Below are 17,079 nucleotides of genomic sequence, written 5' to 3'. Positions count from 1 at the left end.
AAGTTTTCCGCATAGTTTTTTACAGAGACAGTCATTAATTTTGTGAGAATGGCTTCATGGATGAAACCAAATGCAAAAAGTGAAACAAAAATTACGAATATGAATTTATAATGAGTACCTCGTCTCTGTCTTTACACTTGCACCATTGAAAAGGGACTTCCTCTGCATTCAAACAGAACATTAGTGATACTTGTCATTATATCATACATGACTCCTTAGCAATCTTACAACTTCCTATTTTTCATTACACATGTTTTATCTGCACAATTATGGATGTTATTGAGTAAAAATACTTCTTTTATTATATAATTTTACATACTAACTTCTTATGTTAACGATTTAAGAATATCTTGGCAGGCAATATGGACAATATACAAATTTAGGAAAAAATCTGTACAGATGACAAAACAGTAATGCATATTAGACTCCAAATAATTTGTCACACAAAGTTTAACATCAAACCATGTGAAGATAATGTTCAAACAAAATGACATATACCAGAAGAGTTTTAACTGTTGCTCAAAAATCAAGGGTAACAATTGAAATAAGTTCACTTTACAAAATGATCCATCATCTCAACAGGACAGTAGTATACACATTGTAACTGCAGCTTGGCACATATATGAACACTGGAATACAAACATATAGAGAACTTCACAAGAGATAAGCTGTTCGTTTTAACAGAGAGAATGAAACAAAATTACAACAAACTTACGAAACTGTAACCACAACAGAATCCACAAACAATATTAAGTAAAACTGATAAATAAAAATCCCAAACTTCTGTACTCAACACAACTTGCATTTGCTTTGTAAATCACAAAACCTCAGTGCTTTGTACATGAAAGTATCTGACGCTAAATTGCATCAACAAACCATGGAACATATGACTGCTGCGGCTTCCAAGCTAGGCTTTAACATTCTCATTCACTCACGCAAAAGGAGAGGAAGACAGCAAAACATCATTAGGAAACTAAATGCTAATAACATGATGATATTGAAAGCAAAACTGTAATGCATCCATCCCAATGCAGGTGACTGTGTACGTGAAAATAAATTTCAGAGGTCCATAGAAGAAGCCATGAAGAACAGTAACTATATTTTACTCAGTAAGGAAACTACAGGTATGATAAGCACAGCACAAAATTCTTAAACCCAGAGTTGAAAAGGATCGCAGTCCATTAAGAATCTTTGTAATTCCTGAAAAAGGGGTACATATCTGAACACAACACAACCATAAGGAATAGCAGAAAATTCACCAAGCTAATTACAGACACACATACATCTAGTGAAGACAGCAGTCAGTTAATATTGCAACTCTGCAAGGAACTGTAGCAATGCAACCAACTTTAGACATAATTGACAAAAACTTAAAATAAGAACAACTCATCACAGCTGAGGAATTAAACTTACTGTTACCATACAAATCCTTGTTCAGTGTCACTCCATAACATCTACTTCCACTTTGTAATAATATATACATCATGTTGTCACATCATAACTGCGGTTATGTACAAATCCAAAAGTATGGTCGTCAATGAAGTGCAACACTTACCACTGAAAGGATGTTTATTATGAACACCAATATACAGATAGAGCAGCACCTAACTCCTGGATGGAGACCACTGCTACTTATACAGACATCGAATATTCCATAATAAGCAAATATTACAAACATAAGAAATTTTCAGAAACTTCCACAAATGGTTAACACTTATTAACGAATAATTCCTGGTGGCTGTGTTTTAACTAGTGATCCACAGCATGCCAGTCATGGGGCTAACCACTATGCCACATTGTATGCAGCACAGCACATGGTAACATAATATAAATGCATACACTGTGCAGCTAGAAAATTAGTTTCACTTAATAACATCCATGAATGTACAGCAAAAATAAGCATAATAAGGAATAACAAATTATGAAAATGTCAACTTTTACGATAAGCTAACGCAAACCTGGAGAATTTTTCATCTATGCAGGAAACAGTTTTGGAAAGAAAGAGCCAAGTTAAATGCCACCAATTTTTATTCACAATTTTACATTCAGTTTCAACTGGGATGACATTCTCAAAAGTTTTATAGTTCTTTGATTTGCTTCAATGCTTTGTTGGAAAAGTGAAACAAATGTAAGGCAAAAATTGTAGATACTGGAAATGGACTTTAGTTCATGAATGCATCAGACATAACAAAAACAACATTGACAATTAAAAGTCTTCTGGGTGTGGTACCTTGTCATTGCATAAAATACTTTACTTATAAACTGTAAAACCAATGTTTCAACCATACTGCATTGTCTTGCCCTGAGGAGGGCCTTTGTAATTCAGTCAAAACATTAGTTTTATAGTTTATAACTGAAGTATTTTATACAATATTGTGAGAAGGAAGTTGCCACTCGCCCCCATATAGTGGAGATGCAACTTTCCTTCTCATAATATTGTTACATTCCATCTTGGATTTTCAATTGAATTTCATACAATGATGCAGTACCATATTCAGAAGAATTTTAATCATCATGACACTGACCACAGAAGCCTAAGTAGTTATGTTACAAAAAACAGTGACTGGAGATATTTTAATATTACTAAATACTAAAATAAAACAGTTATAGTTACCACCAATGAACACAAATACCAGTTACTATAATAGAATACCCAATGTAACCCAGTTGGGGACTAAGTTGTGGCAATATTTTATTTGTTTGTGTGGGGGGGGTGGAGGGACACACACACACACACACACACACACACACACACACACACACACAGAGAGAGAGAGAGAGAGAGAGAGAGAGAGAGAGAGAGAGAGAGAGAGAGAGAGAGAGAGAGAAGGGGTGGGGGGAGGAGGAGATGATCCCTAGAATGCTTTCTCAGAATGAGTGTTCAAAAGGTGAGCTACAAAGCTCATGTTTCTAATAAATTGACCAGTGTCTTTGCAATTAAGTGGAACATTATCTTTATTCATTAAATTAACTGTCAAGCAAAACAAATATGAGTAGGAATCATGCGTAAAGTAAATATTGCATTTCTTGCTGAGGTCCCTTCAAAGCCTTTGGAATTTTTATACTTATAGCTGGGTACCCTTGCCCCTTAATGGATTTGTTGATAACAGTCAATTTCACATGAATTGTGATTTACATAACAATACAACATACAAAAGTATATAGAGATAAATTCTGTATTCTGGTGCAAAGGTTTCGATAAAATATCAGCTGCTATAAAGCTAAAAATTGAAAATAATTGCAAATTAAAAACATATCTTAGTAGACATTCCTGCTACCAAAATGACAAGTGACAATGATGTTACCAGGCCTCTGTTCTGACAGCATTTATATAGATCTACTTTCTGATCATTACACTAGAAGCTAAACATATGCTGATCAGTATAAATGATGTTAAGTAGTGCCTTTCTGATAACTATTGTTCATTTATAGCCCATGTAAGCATTAACTGAACATAACAGTTTAATGACACTTAATGGACTTAATGTTAATTTAAACAGATAAAACTGCCATCCACCTGAACGTTGGCTTTAACAATGCGTTTCTTTACTAGGCATGATCCTGTTGAAGGAACTGACATTCCTAATTACGGGGTAATCTACAGTTTAACACAGTCTCTAAATTACAGAATAACTTCACATACATAAATTACTGAAAGAAGCAAAATAAGCGAGAGGAACGAGTGAAAAAATCGTAGAAGCAAATTAGCAGGTTTCTGAAAGTTACTTCTTTCTGGTAATGAATAACCTAACTTATCCCATACTTCTGAAACTGCTTCTTTATGATGGGATCTTGAATTAATGATGCAGTACAACATAATATTTTAGGGAAGATGTTAATGTGTTATTTATTCAATGTGAATATGTCACAGTATGAGATTTGTAACTATCATAAAGAAATGATGTTCACATTACTATAAACATTTTTTATAACACATTAGTAGAAAGTTTTTTTGATCTTGCACATGTCCCTATGCTGTAACGTGTTTAATGGTGTAAACTGTTGGCAGTGGATTTGTAATTTATTACAGTCACATTTTGGTGCTCTTCAGAAGGAATGTTGCTTACAATGAAAGAGAAGGATATCACAAATTTATATTCCTATCATGTATAGTCACTTTCAAAGTACTGTGAGTACACACGCTTTGCAGTTTTTTCTTCAACTGTTTGAAAATTTCTGCATGTTCCTTTCTATAAGGAGCCACACAGCTTTTGCCTTCCAGTGGAGTGCAAGAACATGTTTGTAAGAATCTGCTCTGTCCCTCATACTCTGATTTCTCTCTTGTGCCTAAACTTTTCACTGTGTAAGCATGCAGTTCAAGCCTGAAAAATAGCCATGCAGTAACGTGTCATGGTAAACAGTAGGTACCGTTTGTAACATTAAGAGTATCATTTCTTTTGTGGAAGATAGTAAACTGCAGCCCAGCCACTGTAAATTTCAATATTAAACTCATACCACCCTACATTTAATGATATTTTCGTGTAAACTTTCAGTTCATAACACAACTACACAATTTTTGTACGCTCTATTCATAGTGCCTCATCGATAGTGCACTCTACAATGTGCTGACAAGCTGAAATGAATTTTAGAATAAATTCTAAAATTTACATTTGTGTTACTAGTGGTCATGAGCCAACAATACTTTCAAATCTCTACTGTTCATTATAGTGAGTAAAAACAAGTTATAAAAACATCACATATATGCATTGAAGATGTATCTGGGTTGAAACAAACAACAGCAACACCTTGATAATCTGCCAGGTATGCAGTTAATCTGTTCAGTATACCTGTGCTAGACTTATATTATTGACTCAGTCCTATTCTAGAATGTGGCGTAACTCAAAATATTCTGGACAATTGAATGACGGTGCACAGAGAAAATAATGGAATAAATTATACTGTATTTATACTACTGATTAGTGATAAAATGTTTGAATTACTAAAATATATGGCATTAAGCCATGGTCCTGTGAGTAATAAGCCCAACATCTACAAGAACAGTTCAATACAGAGTGAAAATAAATATTTTCATCTCATGTAGTTTACATATGGTGCTGATGTTGTCATAATAGGGCACATGAGATATCTAAACCAAAATGAATGCTTCTACATAACAATGAAGTCATAAAAATCTGGCATAAGAAAACAGTGCAAATTCCAGGAAGGACTGTAACACTTTTATGAAAAGGATAGTTGTTACTTACCACACAGTGGTGATGCTAAGTCGCAAATAGGCACAATAAAAAGACTGTCAGAGAATGAGCTTTTGGCCAACAAGGCCTACATTGGAAATAGAGATCACCACACACACACACACACACACACACACACACACACACGACCACAGTCTCTGGATGCTGTGGCATCAACAGCCAGAGACTGCAATCTTGTGTGTGTGAGTTGCATTTTGCATTTGTGTGTGTGTGTGTGTGTAGGCCTTGCTCGCCGAAAGCTCACTTTCGGACATTCGTTTGGTGGGCCTATCTGTGACTCAACATCGCGGTTACACAGTGAGTAGCAACTATTCTTTTCCTAATATTGTGAAAGAAAAGTAAATAATACTTATTTCTAGAATATAGGGACAATTTCCAGTATGCATGATATTATATCAAAATGGCTGTCTGCAGAAATCCACTATGAAAATTTATTAAATGCTACAAGAGCAATATGATGACAATCTTCCATGATCAATTGCTAGTTAATGATATAAAGTTTCAGGTAGATCAGAATGTGTGTTCAAAGCAGGATGCTGTGGCACACTGCTCAGCTGGGAAAGAGGTCACAACAAGCACATCCCCTGTACTGCACAGCAATATCACCAAATAGCAATTAAGACACAGACAGAGACATCAAGTATTTGCCAAAGTGGTGTGGTCATGATTTTGTACAGGCAGCATGAAGAAATGTTCTACCAAGATTACTGGTTCATCGACATGAGATGATGTGACTGGTGACCAAAAGTTGGTTTATTATGATCCTCAAACCAAAATTGCAAGTATAGACCAAAATCAGCCTATTCACTAACATGAAACTGAGCCATTGTTGTTCTGCAAATGGGTAAGATAATGATTCTCTATTTCCCCAAACGCTATGGAGTTATCTATCAGTATGAATGACCTCTGCATTCAGTATTTACACATGCAGATTTTCATAAAGTCTTTGAACGGATTAGAAACAATTTTTTATGAGTTAGATACATAGATCCGCAAACTCTTTCACAGACAACTAAGAGTTTCGAGTCAGTAAGGTGCTGCACAGATCACTGGGGACACCTTCACTCCATACTACTTCTAATATAAAGTAATTCTTGTAAACATTATTATATATCAAACAACGAGATAAGGTGGCAGTTCTTGTCTCCAAATCAGCATCACAGGAGAGTACAGTGTACATTTTTCAATTTTTTGTGAGAGCTTCAAACAGCAGTGACTTCTTTTCTTTTACTTGTGTGCTTAGTTGTTTAGTTTGTAAATTTACTGTATGTTTGTATGCATAGTAGACACACTTTTGCAATTTAATAACTGCCTAGTGCAGAATTCCACCAATTTTAGCATGGACACCAACTGTGATTGCTGTGTTAGGATGCAGGCTGAAATGGAGACCCTTCTTTCAGAGTCCAGGTTATGCAACTTGAGGCTGTCACTGGGCCCCACAATGGGGGAGGGGGGGGGGGGGTGTCTGGACAAGTGCATCCAAAGGACATCTAACATGTTCCACGTGTCCCCTGATCAATCCACTGGTGAGGCCACCTGATTTACTGCCTGCACTGATGTTAAGTCTCACCTATAGCAGAGTGGGAGGTCACTCCAAGGTGTGGCTGGCAGTGAAGACTTGCAATGGGGCCGACCATAACACACACAGTTCGCCTGAGAAATAGGTTTCAGTTGCTATCTGTGGCTGATGAAAATCCTGAGGCAGATGCAGTCACTTGTCTTGTTTCACAGGAAGCCGCTCAGCCTGCAAGATCCGGAGAGCCATAGAGGGTGGGATTACTGTTAGTTGGGAGCTCCAGTGTCAGGTGCATAAAGGGGGCCCTTAGGGATATGACTGCCAGGGAGGGAAAGAAGTCCAGTGTGCTCTCTGTGTGCACACTGACTTGCACCATAGTGTGGCGATGTATCGGTTTCTGCTTAATAGATCAGTAGTCCATCACACAGGAGATGGTTACATTGGTAACAGGGGCTGTGTGGAGTGAATTGGGCATTTTTTAGATTAGAAGGCTCACAAAAGACCAAAAAGGACTTCAATCTCAAAGGGAGCAGTTGAAACACAGGACAAGGGTAGACCTAGGAAACAAAGGCATTATAATAGTAAACTTTGTAGCTGTGTTGGGAAGAAACCGGAGTTCTAAGTGCTAGTACAAAGCACTGAAGCTCAAATTATTATAGGTACTCAAAGTGGGCTAAAGTTAGAGATAAGTTCAAGCAAACTTTCGTTGGTGGCCATGTGTTTGTTGCTGTTAGTAAAAATCAAACAATGGAAAATTCAGGATGGAATGTGACACTACCAGAGAAGGAAAGTTGCTACACTTCTCACCATATAGCGGAGATGCTGAGTCGCGAACAGCACAACAAAAAGGTTCACACAATTATAGCTTTTTATCAGAGAACTGAAACCACACTGCAAGCTGCAGCACCAATGCATAATGGGAGGGGCGACTGGGTGGGGGTAAGGAGGAGGCTGGGGCCGGGAGGGGGAGGGATAGTATGGTGGGAGTGGCAGACAGTGAGGTGTTGCAGTTTAGACGGAGGGCAGGAGAGAAGGTGCCGAGAGGGTAGAGGGTAAGTAGCGGAAAGGAGAGGAATAAAAAGAAATTAAAAGACTGGGTGTGGTGGTGAAATGACGGCTGTGTAGTGCTGGAATGGGAACGGAGAGGGCTGGATGGGGGAGGACAGTGACTAACGAAGGTTGAGGCTAGGAGGGCTACAGGAATGTAGGATGTATTACAGGGAAAGTTCCCACCTGGGCAATTCAGAAAAGCTGGTGTTGGTGGGAAGGATCCATATGGCACAGGCTGTGAAGAAGTCATTGAGATGAGGGATATCATGTTTGGCAGCGTGTTCAGCAACAGGGTGGTCCACTTATTTTTTGGCCACAGTTTGTCGGTAGCTGTTCATGCAGACAGACAGCTTGTTGGTTGTCATGCCTACATAGAATGCAGCACAGTGGTTGCAGCTTAGCTTGTAAATCACATGACTGGTGTCACAGGTAGCCCTGCATTAGATGGAATAGGTGATGTTAGTGACTGGACTGGAGTAGATGGTGGTAGGAGGATGTATGGGACAGGTCTTGCATCTAGGTCTATTACAGGAGTATGAGCCATGAGGTAAGGGATTGGGAGCAGGTGTTGTGTAAGGATGGATGTGTATATTGGGTAGGTTCGGTGGATGGAGGAATATCACAGTAGCAGGAGTGGGAAGGATAGTGGGCAGCACTTTTCTCATTTCAGGGCACGATGAGAGGTAATCGAAACCCTGGCAGAAAATGTAATTCAGTTGCTCCAGTACCGGATGGTACTGAGTTATGAGGGGAATGCTCCTCTGTGGCCGGACTGTGGGACTTTGGGAGGTAGTGGGAGACTGGAAAGGTATGGCACGGGAGATTTGTTTTTATACAAGGATGGGAGGATAATTACGGTCAGTGAAGGAAGGGTTCCCCTAGATGGCCTTCCTTAAAACCCAGTATCCTAAACCCCTCACCTGGTTCAGATTCATTGAGGACATATTTGCTATTAGGATTGAAGGTGAGGACACCTTATTCACATTCCTCCAGAACCTCAATAACTTCTCATCCATTTGCTTCACCTTGTCCTACTCAACCCAACAAGCCACCTTCATAGATGTTGACCTCCACCTCAGAGATGGCTACGTAAGTACCTCCGTCCATATCAAACCTACTAACTACCAGCAAATCCTCCATTTCAACAGCTGCCACCCATTCCATACCAAGAAGTCCCTTCTGTACAGCCTAGCCACCCATGGTCATCGCAGTGACAAGCAGTCCCTCTCAAAATACACAGACGGTCTCTCTAAAGCCTTCACTGACCGTAATTATCCTCCCATCCTTGTACAAAAACAAATCTCCCGTGCCTTATCTTTCCAGTCTCCCACCACCTCCCAAAGTCCCACAGTCCAGCCACACAGGAGCATTCCCCTCGTAGCTCAGTACCATCTGGGACTGGAGCAGCTACATAACATTCTCCACCAGGGTTTGGATTACCTCTTGTTGTGCCCTGAAATGAGAATAGTGCTGCCCACTATCCTTCCCACCCCTGCTACTGTGGTATTCCGCCATCCCCCGAACCTACACAATATACTCGTCCATCCTTACACAACCCCTGCTCCCAATCCCTTACTTTGTGGCTCATACATCCTCCTCCTACCACCACCTACTCCAGTCCAATCACTAACATCACCTATCCCATCTAAGGCAGGGCTACTGTGAAACCAGTCATATGATTTACAAGCTAAGCTGCAACCACTGTTCTGCATTTTATGTAGGTATGACAGCCAACAAGCTGTCTGTCCGCATGAACGGCCACCGACAAACTGTGGCCAAAAAACAAGTGGACCACACTGTTGCTGAACACGCTGCCAAACATGATATCCCTCATCTCAATGACTGCTTCACAGCCTGTGCCATATAGATCCTTCCCACCAACACCAGCTTTTCTGAATTGCCCAGGTGGGAACTTTCCCTGTAATACATCCTACATTCCTGTAACCCTCCTGGCCTCAACCTTCGTTAGTCACTGTCCTCACCCATCGAGCCCTCTACCTGTTCCCATTCCAGCACTACACAGCTGTTATTTCACCACCATACCCAGCCTATAAATTTCTTTTCATCTCTCTCCTTTCCACTACTTACCCTCTACCCCTTCTCTCCTGCTCTACGTCTGAACTGAAACACTTCACTGTTCACCACTCCCACCATACTATCCCTACCCCTCCCTGCCCCAGCCTCCTCCTTACCCCCTCCCTGTCGCCACTCCCATCATGCACTGGTGCTGCTGCTCGCAAGTTGTGTTTGCGTGAGTGTATGTATGCGTATGTGTATGAGTGTCTACTGCTGACAAAGGCCTTAATGGCCAAAAGCTATAATTGTGTGAATCTTTTTGTTATGCCTATTGCGACTCAGCATCTCTGCTATATGGTGAGTGGCAACTTTCCTTCTCTGGTATTGTTGCTGTTAGTAGTAGTTTATCTCATAGCAAAATAGAATTAGATAGTTCCAGTGAGTTAGTATGTGTAGAGGTTACGCTTGACAACCAGCATAAGTTAATAATTGGTTCCTTTTACTGATCTCCTGATTCAGATGATGCAGTTGCTGGAACTTGTGTATCATCTCAAATACATACCCTACTCACACAGTTGTAGTTGATGATGACTTCCATCTTGTCAAGATATATAGGCATAAATACATGTTGAAAGCCATTAGTAGGTATAAAACGTTCTTCAAAACTGTAATAAATGCTTTCTCTGAAAGTTATTTTAAGTGATTATTTCAGGGGCCAACTCAAAGTTTAATGATTGTGGAAACATACTTGGATCTCTTAGAAACAAATAATCCGAAGCAAACAGGGAGCATCATGGCAGATGATACAAGGATTAGTGACCACAATATTGTTGTAGTGAGACTGAATGGCGCATAACATTCAAACCCACCGAAAAGAAATGCAGAATATATTTTTAAAAAAAAGGGGGGAAGGAGAGAGAGAGAGAGAGAGAGAGAGAGAGAGAGAGAGAGAGAGAGAGAGAGAGAGAGAGAGACCATCCCCATTCAATCACAGACCAAATGCGGCTTAAAATCAAAGAAATAGAATCAACAGCAGTTGAGATATTTATATTGAATAAACTCATAAGAGATGGAACTGATCTCCCATGGCACACAAAACAGGTGAGAACACTTTTGCAAAAGCAATGGTAATTACGTGCTAAATTCAAAAGAATGCAAAATCCCCAAGACTGGTGAAGTTTCACAGAGGCCATAAATTTAGTGCAGATTTCAATGTCAAATTTTTTAATAGTCTCCACGAAGAAACTCTGTCTCTGTCTCAGAAAAGCCAAAGAGATTTTGGTGGTATGTACATTATGCCAGCAGCAAGACACAATCAATACCCCCACTGCGCAATACCAATGGTAATGTTACCGATGACAGTGCTACTAAAGCCGAGTTATTAAATAAAGTTTTCCAAAATTCCATCGCCGAAGATGACAAAATAAATATACCAGAATCTGAATCAAGAACTGCTGTCAACAAGAAATGTTAGAAGCACATATTCTCGGTGTACCGAAGAAGCTCATATTTCTTAATAAATGCAACTCTTCCAGTCCAGCTTGTATATCAGTTGAATCCTTTTAAGATTATGCTGATATAAAAACTCCATAATGTGCTGGTTGAGAATGGAGCGGTAGAGAAAGTGTGTGAAAGTTGTTCAATAAACCCTCTGCCAGGCACTCGAGTGTGAATTGCAAAGAAGTTGTGTAGATATAGCAAGCTTTCAAACTATGTACCAGATCAAAATCCAAAAAATGAAATGCCTCATAATCAAACTGAAAGCTTCAAATCTGCAAACAATGTTCTCCTAATTTCTCAGTGCCTCCAAAGACTCACCTGAATCATCGGATAAATGTCTCAGCTGCAGCCCAAGTACTGGATTCACAAGGACTATATGCAAAAATTATTATTTCTTTGAGTATACTGGGATGATATTCCGAGCTTAGAGATTAGGACCCCATTTATTAATCCTGATGGTTTTAATCCTGGTAGTTGGTTTGTTGGCTCCCAGTGACAATTTACCTTTATTGATATAGTAACTTATGATTTAAGATGTATAGTACCACAACATTATTTTATCAGAAGTATTATAACATAATACAAAGAGTTAACAGATTGACGTTTCACAAACAATTATATGCAAATACCTCTACAATTCTAATATACATGCTCACCATGCAGACTACCTCTAAAGCCGTGCGTAATGAATATCTGACCTGAAGTTAGTGAGAGCATTCTCAATGATCTGAGTGCCGATGCGAAGGTCTGCTTTACGCAGACTGAGTCGAGCAGGAGAATAACGGCTGCAAAGAAGCGAGATATGGGTGTTGTTAGCACACAAACTACACAAAGGGTGAGCAACTGGCATGCTGAATGATTGATAGGAAAAGGATACTACATATAAGCTACAACTAAGGTGACAAAAACACTGCTTCAACACTTATTCTCGAAAAAAGCTTACATCAGAGAATTGCTTATACAGAAGTGAGGAAGCACTGAATAAGTACAAACTTACAAAAACCACATTACACTTTTTCGACAAAAATAAAAATATATCTAGAAACAACAATTACAGTAAAACTAGGTTCCTTAACTTGTAAATGTGAACAAAAAGAAACTGCAAGAAGAAGCAAAAAATTATGTGAAAAAAATAAAAAACATACAGTAACACTTTAGGATCTTTGCCTACTACAGTTATTAGTTTAATGTTTGGGAAGGGGTTATGTGCTTCGTAGTTCCACTGGTCATTCAAATAATATGTCCTCAGTTTTATAAATGTTTCACAAGTTATCAACCAAAATACCGGCTAAAATGTTTGATTTTAAACTTTGCCCACAATTTTGGTTGGAAATAAAGGACGCTTATACACACTCTTTGCGTGAATGACAAGTGAGATGAGTATCTGAATCTTATTCAGTTTTATAGTGTGTCAGAGAAGATTATATGAAAGATAACCCCAGTCACTCAAGGACAATAAAATGAAATAAGAACAAAGGGAGATAATTAACTGAACTTCCACAAATGAATACTTAAGTTTGACTGTATCAAATGAGCAGTACAACAAAAGATACAGAAGACCCAGTTTACTGATTGTAAACCTCTTATTTTGTTTCCACCTAAGCAACACTGGTATCTTATTGTCATGTATTTCTATGTGGTAAGCAGCTCTATATCACATACAGTTTGGCTGCTACTACTTTTTGAGATAAAGTCAAATGCACCAATAATTTAAAAGAATGAAAGTCACATCCAATGAGAGATAAAATTGTATAATGAAAAAGTAGAAATATTTCTAGTTTCCTTCAGCACAATAAACAGAAAGAGACATTTAAAAAAATGTAATGAGAGATACAAGAAATCAACAGTAGTCTTCAACACAGAGTGTGAATTTCTATAGTAAACAAAGGAGTGGTATCTCAAAAGTCTGTGACGTTAATTGCTTCTATGCATCAGTCGGCTTCCCCCAAGTGCACATAAAATTACAGCTAAATTTTTAAAAATAATAATAAGAAGGAAAATGAGTCTTTCTATTGATGCTGGACATTATATGAAACACTATAAAACTCAACAGAACAATCCACAGATGTGTTAAAGCTGTTGCTGAACACTGTCTTCATACAGGACACGACATGAACTATGGAGAGACTAATATCCTCTCACGTGCCTACACATATTAAGGCTCTGTCAGTAAACAAGCAGTTGAAATACATATAGCTAACATATTACTAAACAGAGTCTCAGGATTTCAGCTCAGCAAAGCATGGGAATCAGTGTTGGTTGCGTATAGGCATTATCGGTCACCCAAATGAATTCAACAAGATAACGATGTGGAATCCAGCCAGGACAGCTAAGCTAGGCTTCTTGTGCCATGTGTGCAGAATTCACGGCTTGTTTCTCCTGCAGAGGGCTCTGGATCGTCCCCCGCACTGACATTATAGTCCTGCCTCTTAACACCTGCTTTATTATGGTGAACCAGTGTTTAAATTGGTGAGATGCAACAGCCGGCCACAACTGGACTTGAAGATAACAGGCAGTTGCCTTGTATAAAAATTGTGCAGTTTAGACAATGATGCTTCACAGCAGAACCTTTAAATCTTCTTATAAGCAGATATAATATGTTCTTGCAGAGTTCAGAAAGCAGAGAAGATACTTATGTTGATCTTTGGGAGCTCTACTGTTAGATGGGTAATGGAGTCATTAAGGGACATAACTGGCAGGTTGGGAAGGAATGCTAGTGTACACTTAGTATGTTTGCCAAAAAGTCTCATATGAGGTGTGGATGCAGCTCTACCTTTAAGTACTGAGTACAATGAGTACAACTGACAGTAAGTAATCAGTCATGGTTCATGTATGCACAAATAGTGGCTGCTGTCTGGATTCAGGGGCCAATTTCAGTTCCTTTATAACTCTGTCTGAAATGATGATGACAGTTAGCCTCACATGCAGGGCTCATATCCAGTAGTATTCTGACTTATTATTAGTAATAATATCCACATAGTACTATGAACAAAAAGCTGGATGAAAGCAGAAGTGAATGACATTCAAACTAAACGTATTGCAATGATAGGCTAGATACCAATGACGACAATATATATACTGTCATAATGAATTTGAGAATTTACAGATTTCAAATTCTACATGATCTGCATAAAGGTAAGCTACAAAGGTAGGTCCAACATAAAAACTGGATGATTTTATAGCCTGCAGACATCAACAGTGGTGATGGCAAGAAGCTTCACGGAGGGGGGTGGGGGGAGGACACTTCGAGAATATCACTGGCAGCTTTCCTTATCATGTTGTGACAGCAAAGGGAGATTTTAAATTACCAGCTACAAATGTGAGAGTTGTGCAACTTAAACAGGTACCACAGGCAGGGATTGTTAGAAATTGTGTTGAATGTCTTACCCAAAAATTAGCTTGAGCAGCTAATTAGAGAACTAACATGAGAGGCAATATTTGCTAGTAATGGATAAACCTGTAGTCAAATTAAATCGGGTGATGCTGAGGGAATTAGATTAGGAAATGAGACACTTAAAGTAGTAAAGGAGTTTTGCTATTTAGGAAGTAAAATAACTGATGATGGTCGAAGTAGAGAGGATATAAAATGTAGACTGGCAATGGCAAGGAAAGCGTTTCTGAAGAAGAGAAATTTGTTAACATTGAGTATAGATTTGTGTGTCAGGAAGTCGCTTCTGAAAGTATTTGTATGGAGTGTAGCCATGTATGGAAGTGAAACATGGACGATAACTAGTTTGGACAAGAAGAGAATAGAAGCTTTCGAAATGTGGTGCTACAGAAGAATGCTGAAGATAAGGTGGATAGATCACGTAACTAATGAGGAGGTATTGAATAGGATTGGGGAGAAGAGAAGTTTGTGGCACAACTTGACTAGAAGAAGGGATCGGTTGGTAGGACATGTTTTGAGGCATCAAGGGATCACAAATTTAGCATTGGAGGGCAGCGTGGAGGGTAAAAATCGTAGAGGGAGACCAAGAGATGAATACACTAAGCAGATTCAGTAGGATGTAGGTTGCAGTAGGTACTGGGAGATGAAGAAGCTTGCACAGGACAGAGTAGCATGGAGAGCTGCATCAAACCAGTCTCAGGACTGAAGACCACAACAACAAAAACATGAATAAACCCAAACTTTCAGTCCAATTGCTGTAAACAAAGGAATTTGTGACTAAATTATGAAAAGGGTAGATTGTTACTCACCTTTTAGTGGAGATGTTGAGTTGCAAATGCAGCTCACATACACATGACCACTGTCTCTGGTCTGGCCATGGCTTGGTTGTATGGTGTCTATTACACAAGAAGATGTTTTGGCTGAAAGCTTACATGTTTCGTAGTCTTTTTATTGTGCCTATCTGTGAGTCAACGTCCACTTTATATGGTGAGTAACAATCTATTCTTTTCATAATTCAAGTTAAGAAATGTGAAAATATATTTTTACTTAGAAAATGTGACCTTGAAACAAATCACTGGTTCTCTAAGCAGTGGGCATCAAATATTATCTCTCTGGGGCTGAAGTTCTGGAGAATCAATGGATAAAATTCAAAAGTGTTGTACAATAAGCTTTAGACATGTACAAGGTACGTGTAATGAGAAAAATGGTGAGGGGTACGAATGACCTGCCATAGATCAAGAGCAGTATTGCAAAATTACTTTAAAGTCAAGAGATTTAAACAGAATTAATCAAATTCAAAGCCTTAGTGAAAAACAACAGCTGAATGAAGTTAAATGTGTGTAAGGAGCGAACAGTGTGAAAGCATTCAATGAATTCAAAAGTAAAATTTCACCATTCAATCTGATGAATCATCATCTTAAGTAAAGTCATTAAATAGACAAAAATCATCAATACAAGTGCTCATTGGTTATCAAATTAAGGACAGAGACAATCCCAAAAGATTGAATTCAGTCTTCTGATATTGGATCACTGTCAAAGATCATATACTTGTTGTTCCTTTCAATCATCATACAAACAAGGAAAGGGCTGCAATGACAGGTATTGAAATAAGCAATCACAGAACTGAAAATCAACCACAATCACTCAACATAGGAATGGAAATTTGACCAAATAAGATTCCTTTATGATTCTATATCTACTAGGCAGATGTACTCATAACCCTTATAGCAGTAATTTACCACAGGTCATAGAAGAACAAAGTGATTGGGGAAAATCAAAGTCATAATTATTTTCAGTAAGGGGACATAGCCATGATGTCCAAATGAGAAAAGTTATGATTCAAACAGAGCCTAACCAACAGCCGTCCTTCCTGCACACCTTTTAGGAATGGGACAGGAAAGGAAGCAAATGATACTGGTATCAAAAGTACAATCTAGTACACATTATAAGGAAGCATGATGAATGTAAAACCAGATATCATTGTAAATCCTCAGAAAATCACAAAAGGGAAATAGTTTCTACAATGTGTTCTTGGTTTTCACGACCTATTTTATTTCAATTCCAACTAAGTTTTACTGTCTTTTCCCTCTTTTTTATGGTTTCTTTTTCTAAGAATGGCTATGGTGCACGGGATATAAAGGCAGCGCTCAAAAAAAAAATAAAAATAAATAAATAAATAAATAAATATTGAAAATGCTGCACACTCACAGGATGAAACACCGATTGCATTGCGGTTCTTCCTTTTTTTGGTGCTATTTCCAGCAAAATAGGAAGAGTCCTGTGTAGACGGGGTATAAGACCGATTTAAGGGGATGATGCACCCTGTTAAGGACAATCTCGGCTTCAGGACCCCTGGAGTATATAATATTCCCTGTGAGTGTGGAAGCAATTGTATA

The 17,079-nt window shown here is 38.6% G+C and overlaps 1 protein-coding gene across 4 annotated transcripts in view; it reads right to left on the bottom strand.

The window, feature by feature from the left end:
- The window catches only part of LOC126281424 (DENN domain-containing protein Crag), a 292,659-nt gene that overhangs the window by 101,801 nt on the left and 173,779 nt on the right, over positions 1–17,079 (bottom strand). For 2 of the 4 annotated variants that reach the window (XM_049980371.1, XM_049980368.1), the window contains one exon: positions 11,994–12,080. The exons of the other annotated variants lie outside the window; for them this stretch is intronic. In XM_049980371.1, coding sequence (XP_049836328.1) covers positions 11,994–12,080 — 87 coding nt within the window. The remainder of the gene's footprint in view (positions 1–11,993; positions 12,081–17,079) is intronic. 4 annotated transcript variants of the gene reach the window in all.

Source organism: Schistocerca gregaria, chromosome 7, assembly GCF_023897955.1.
Source record: "Schistocerca gregaria isolate iqSchGreg1 chromosome 7, iqSchGreg1.2, whole genome shotgun sequence".
NCBI lineage: Eukaryota > Metazoa > Arthropoda > Insecta > Orthoptera > Acrididae > Schistocerca > Schistocerca gregaria.
The sequence above is the reverse complement of the archived record's forward strand: the minus strand, read 5'-3'. Positions and strand labels throughout refer to the sequence as shown.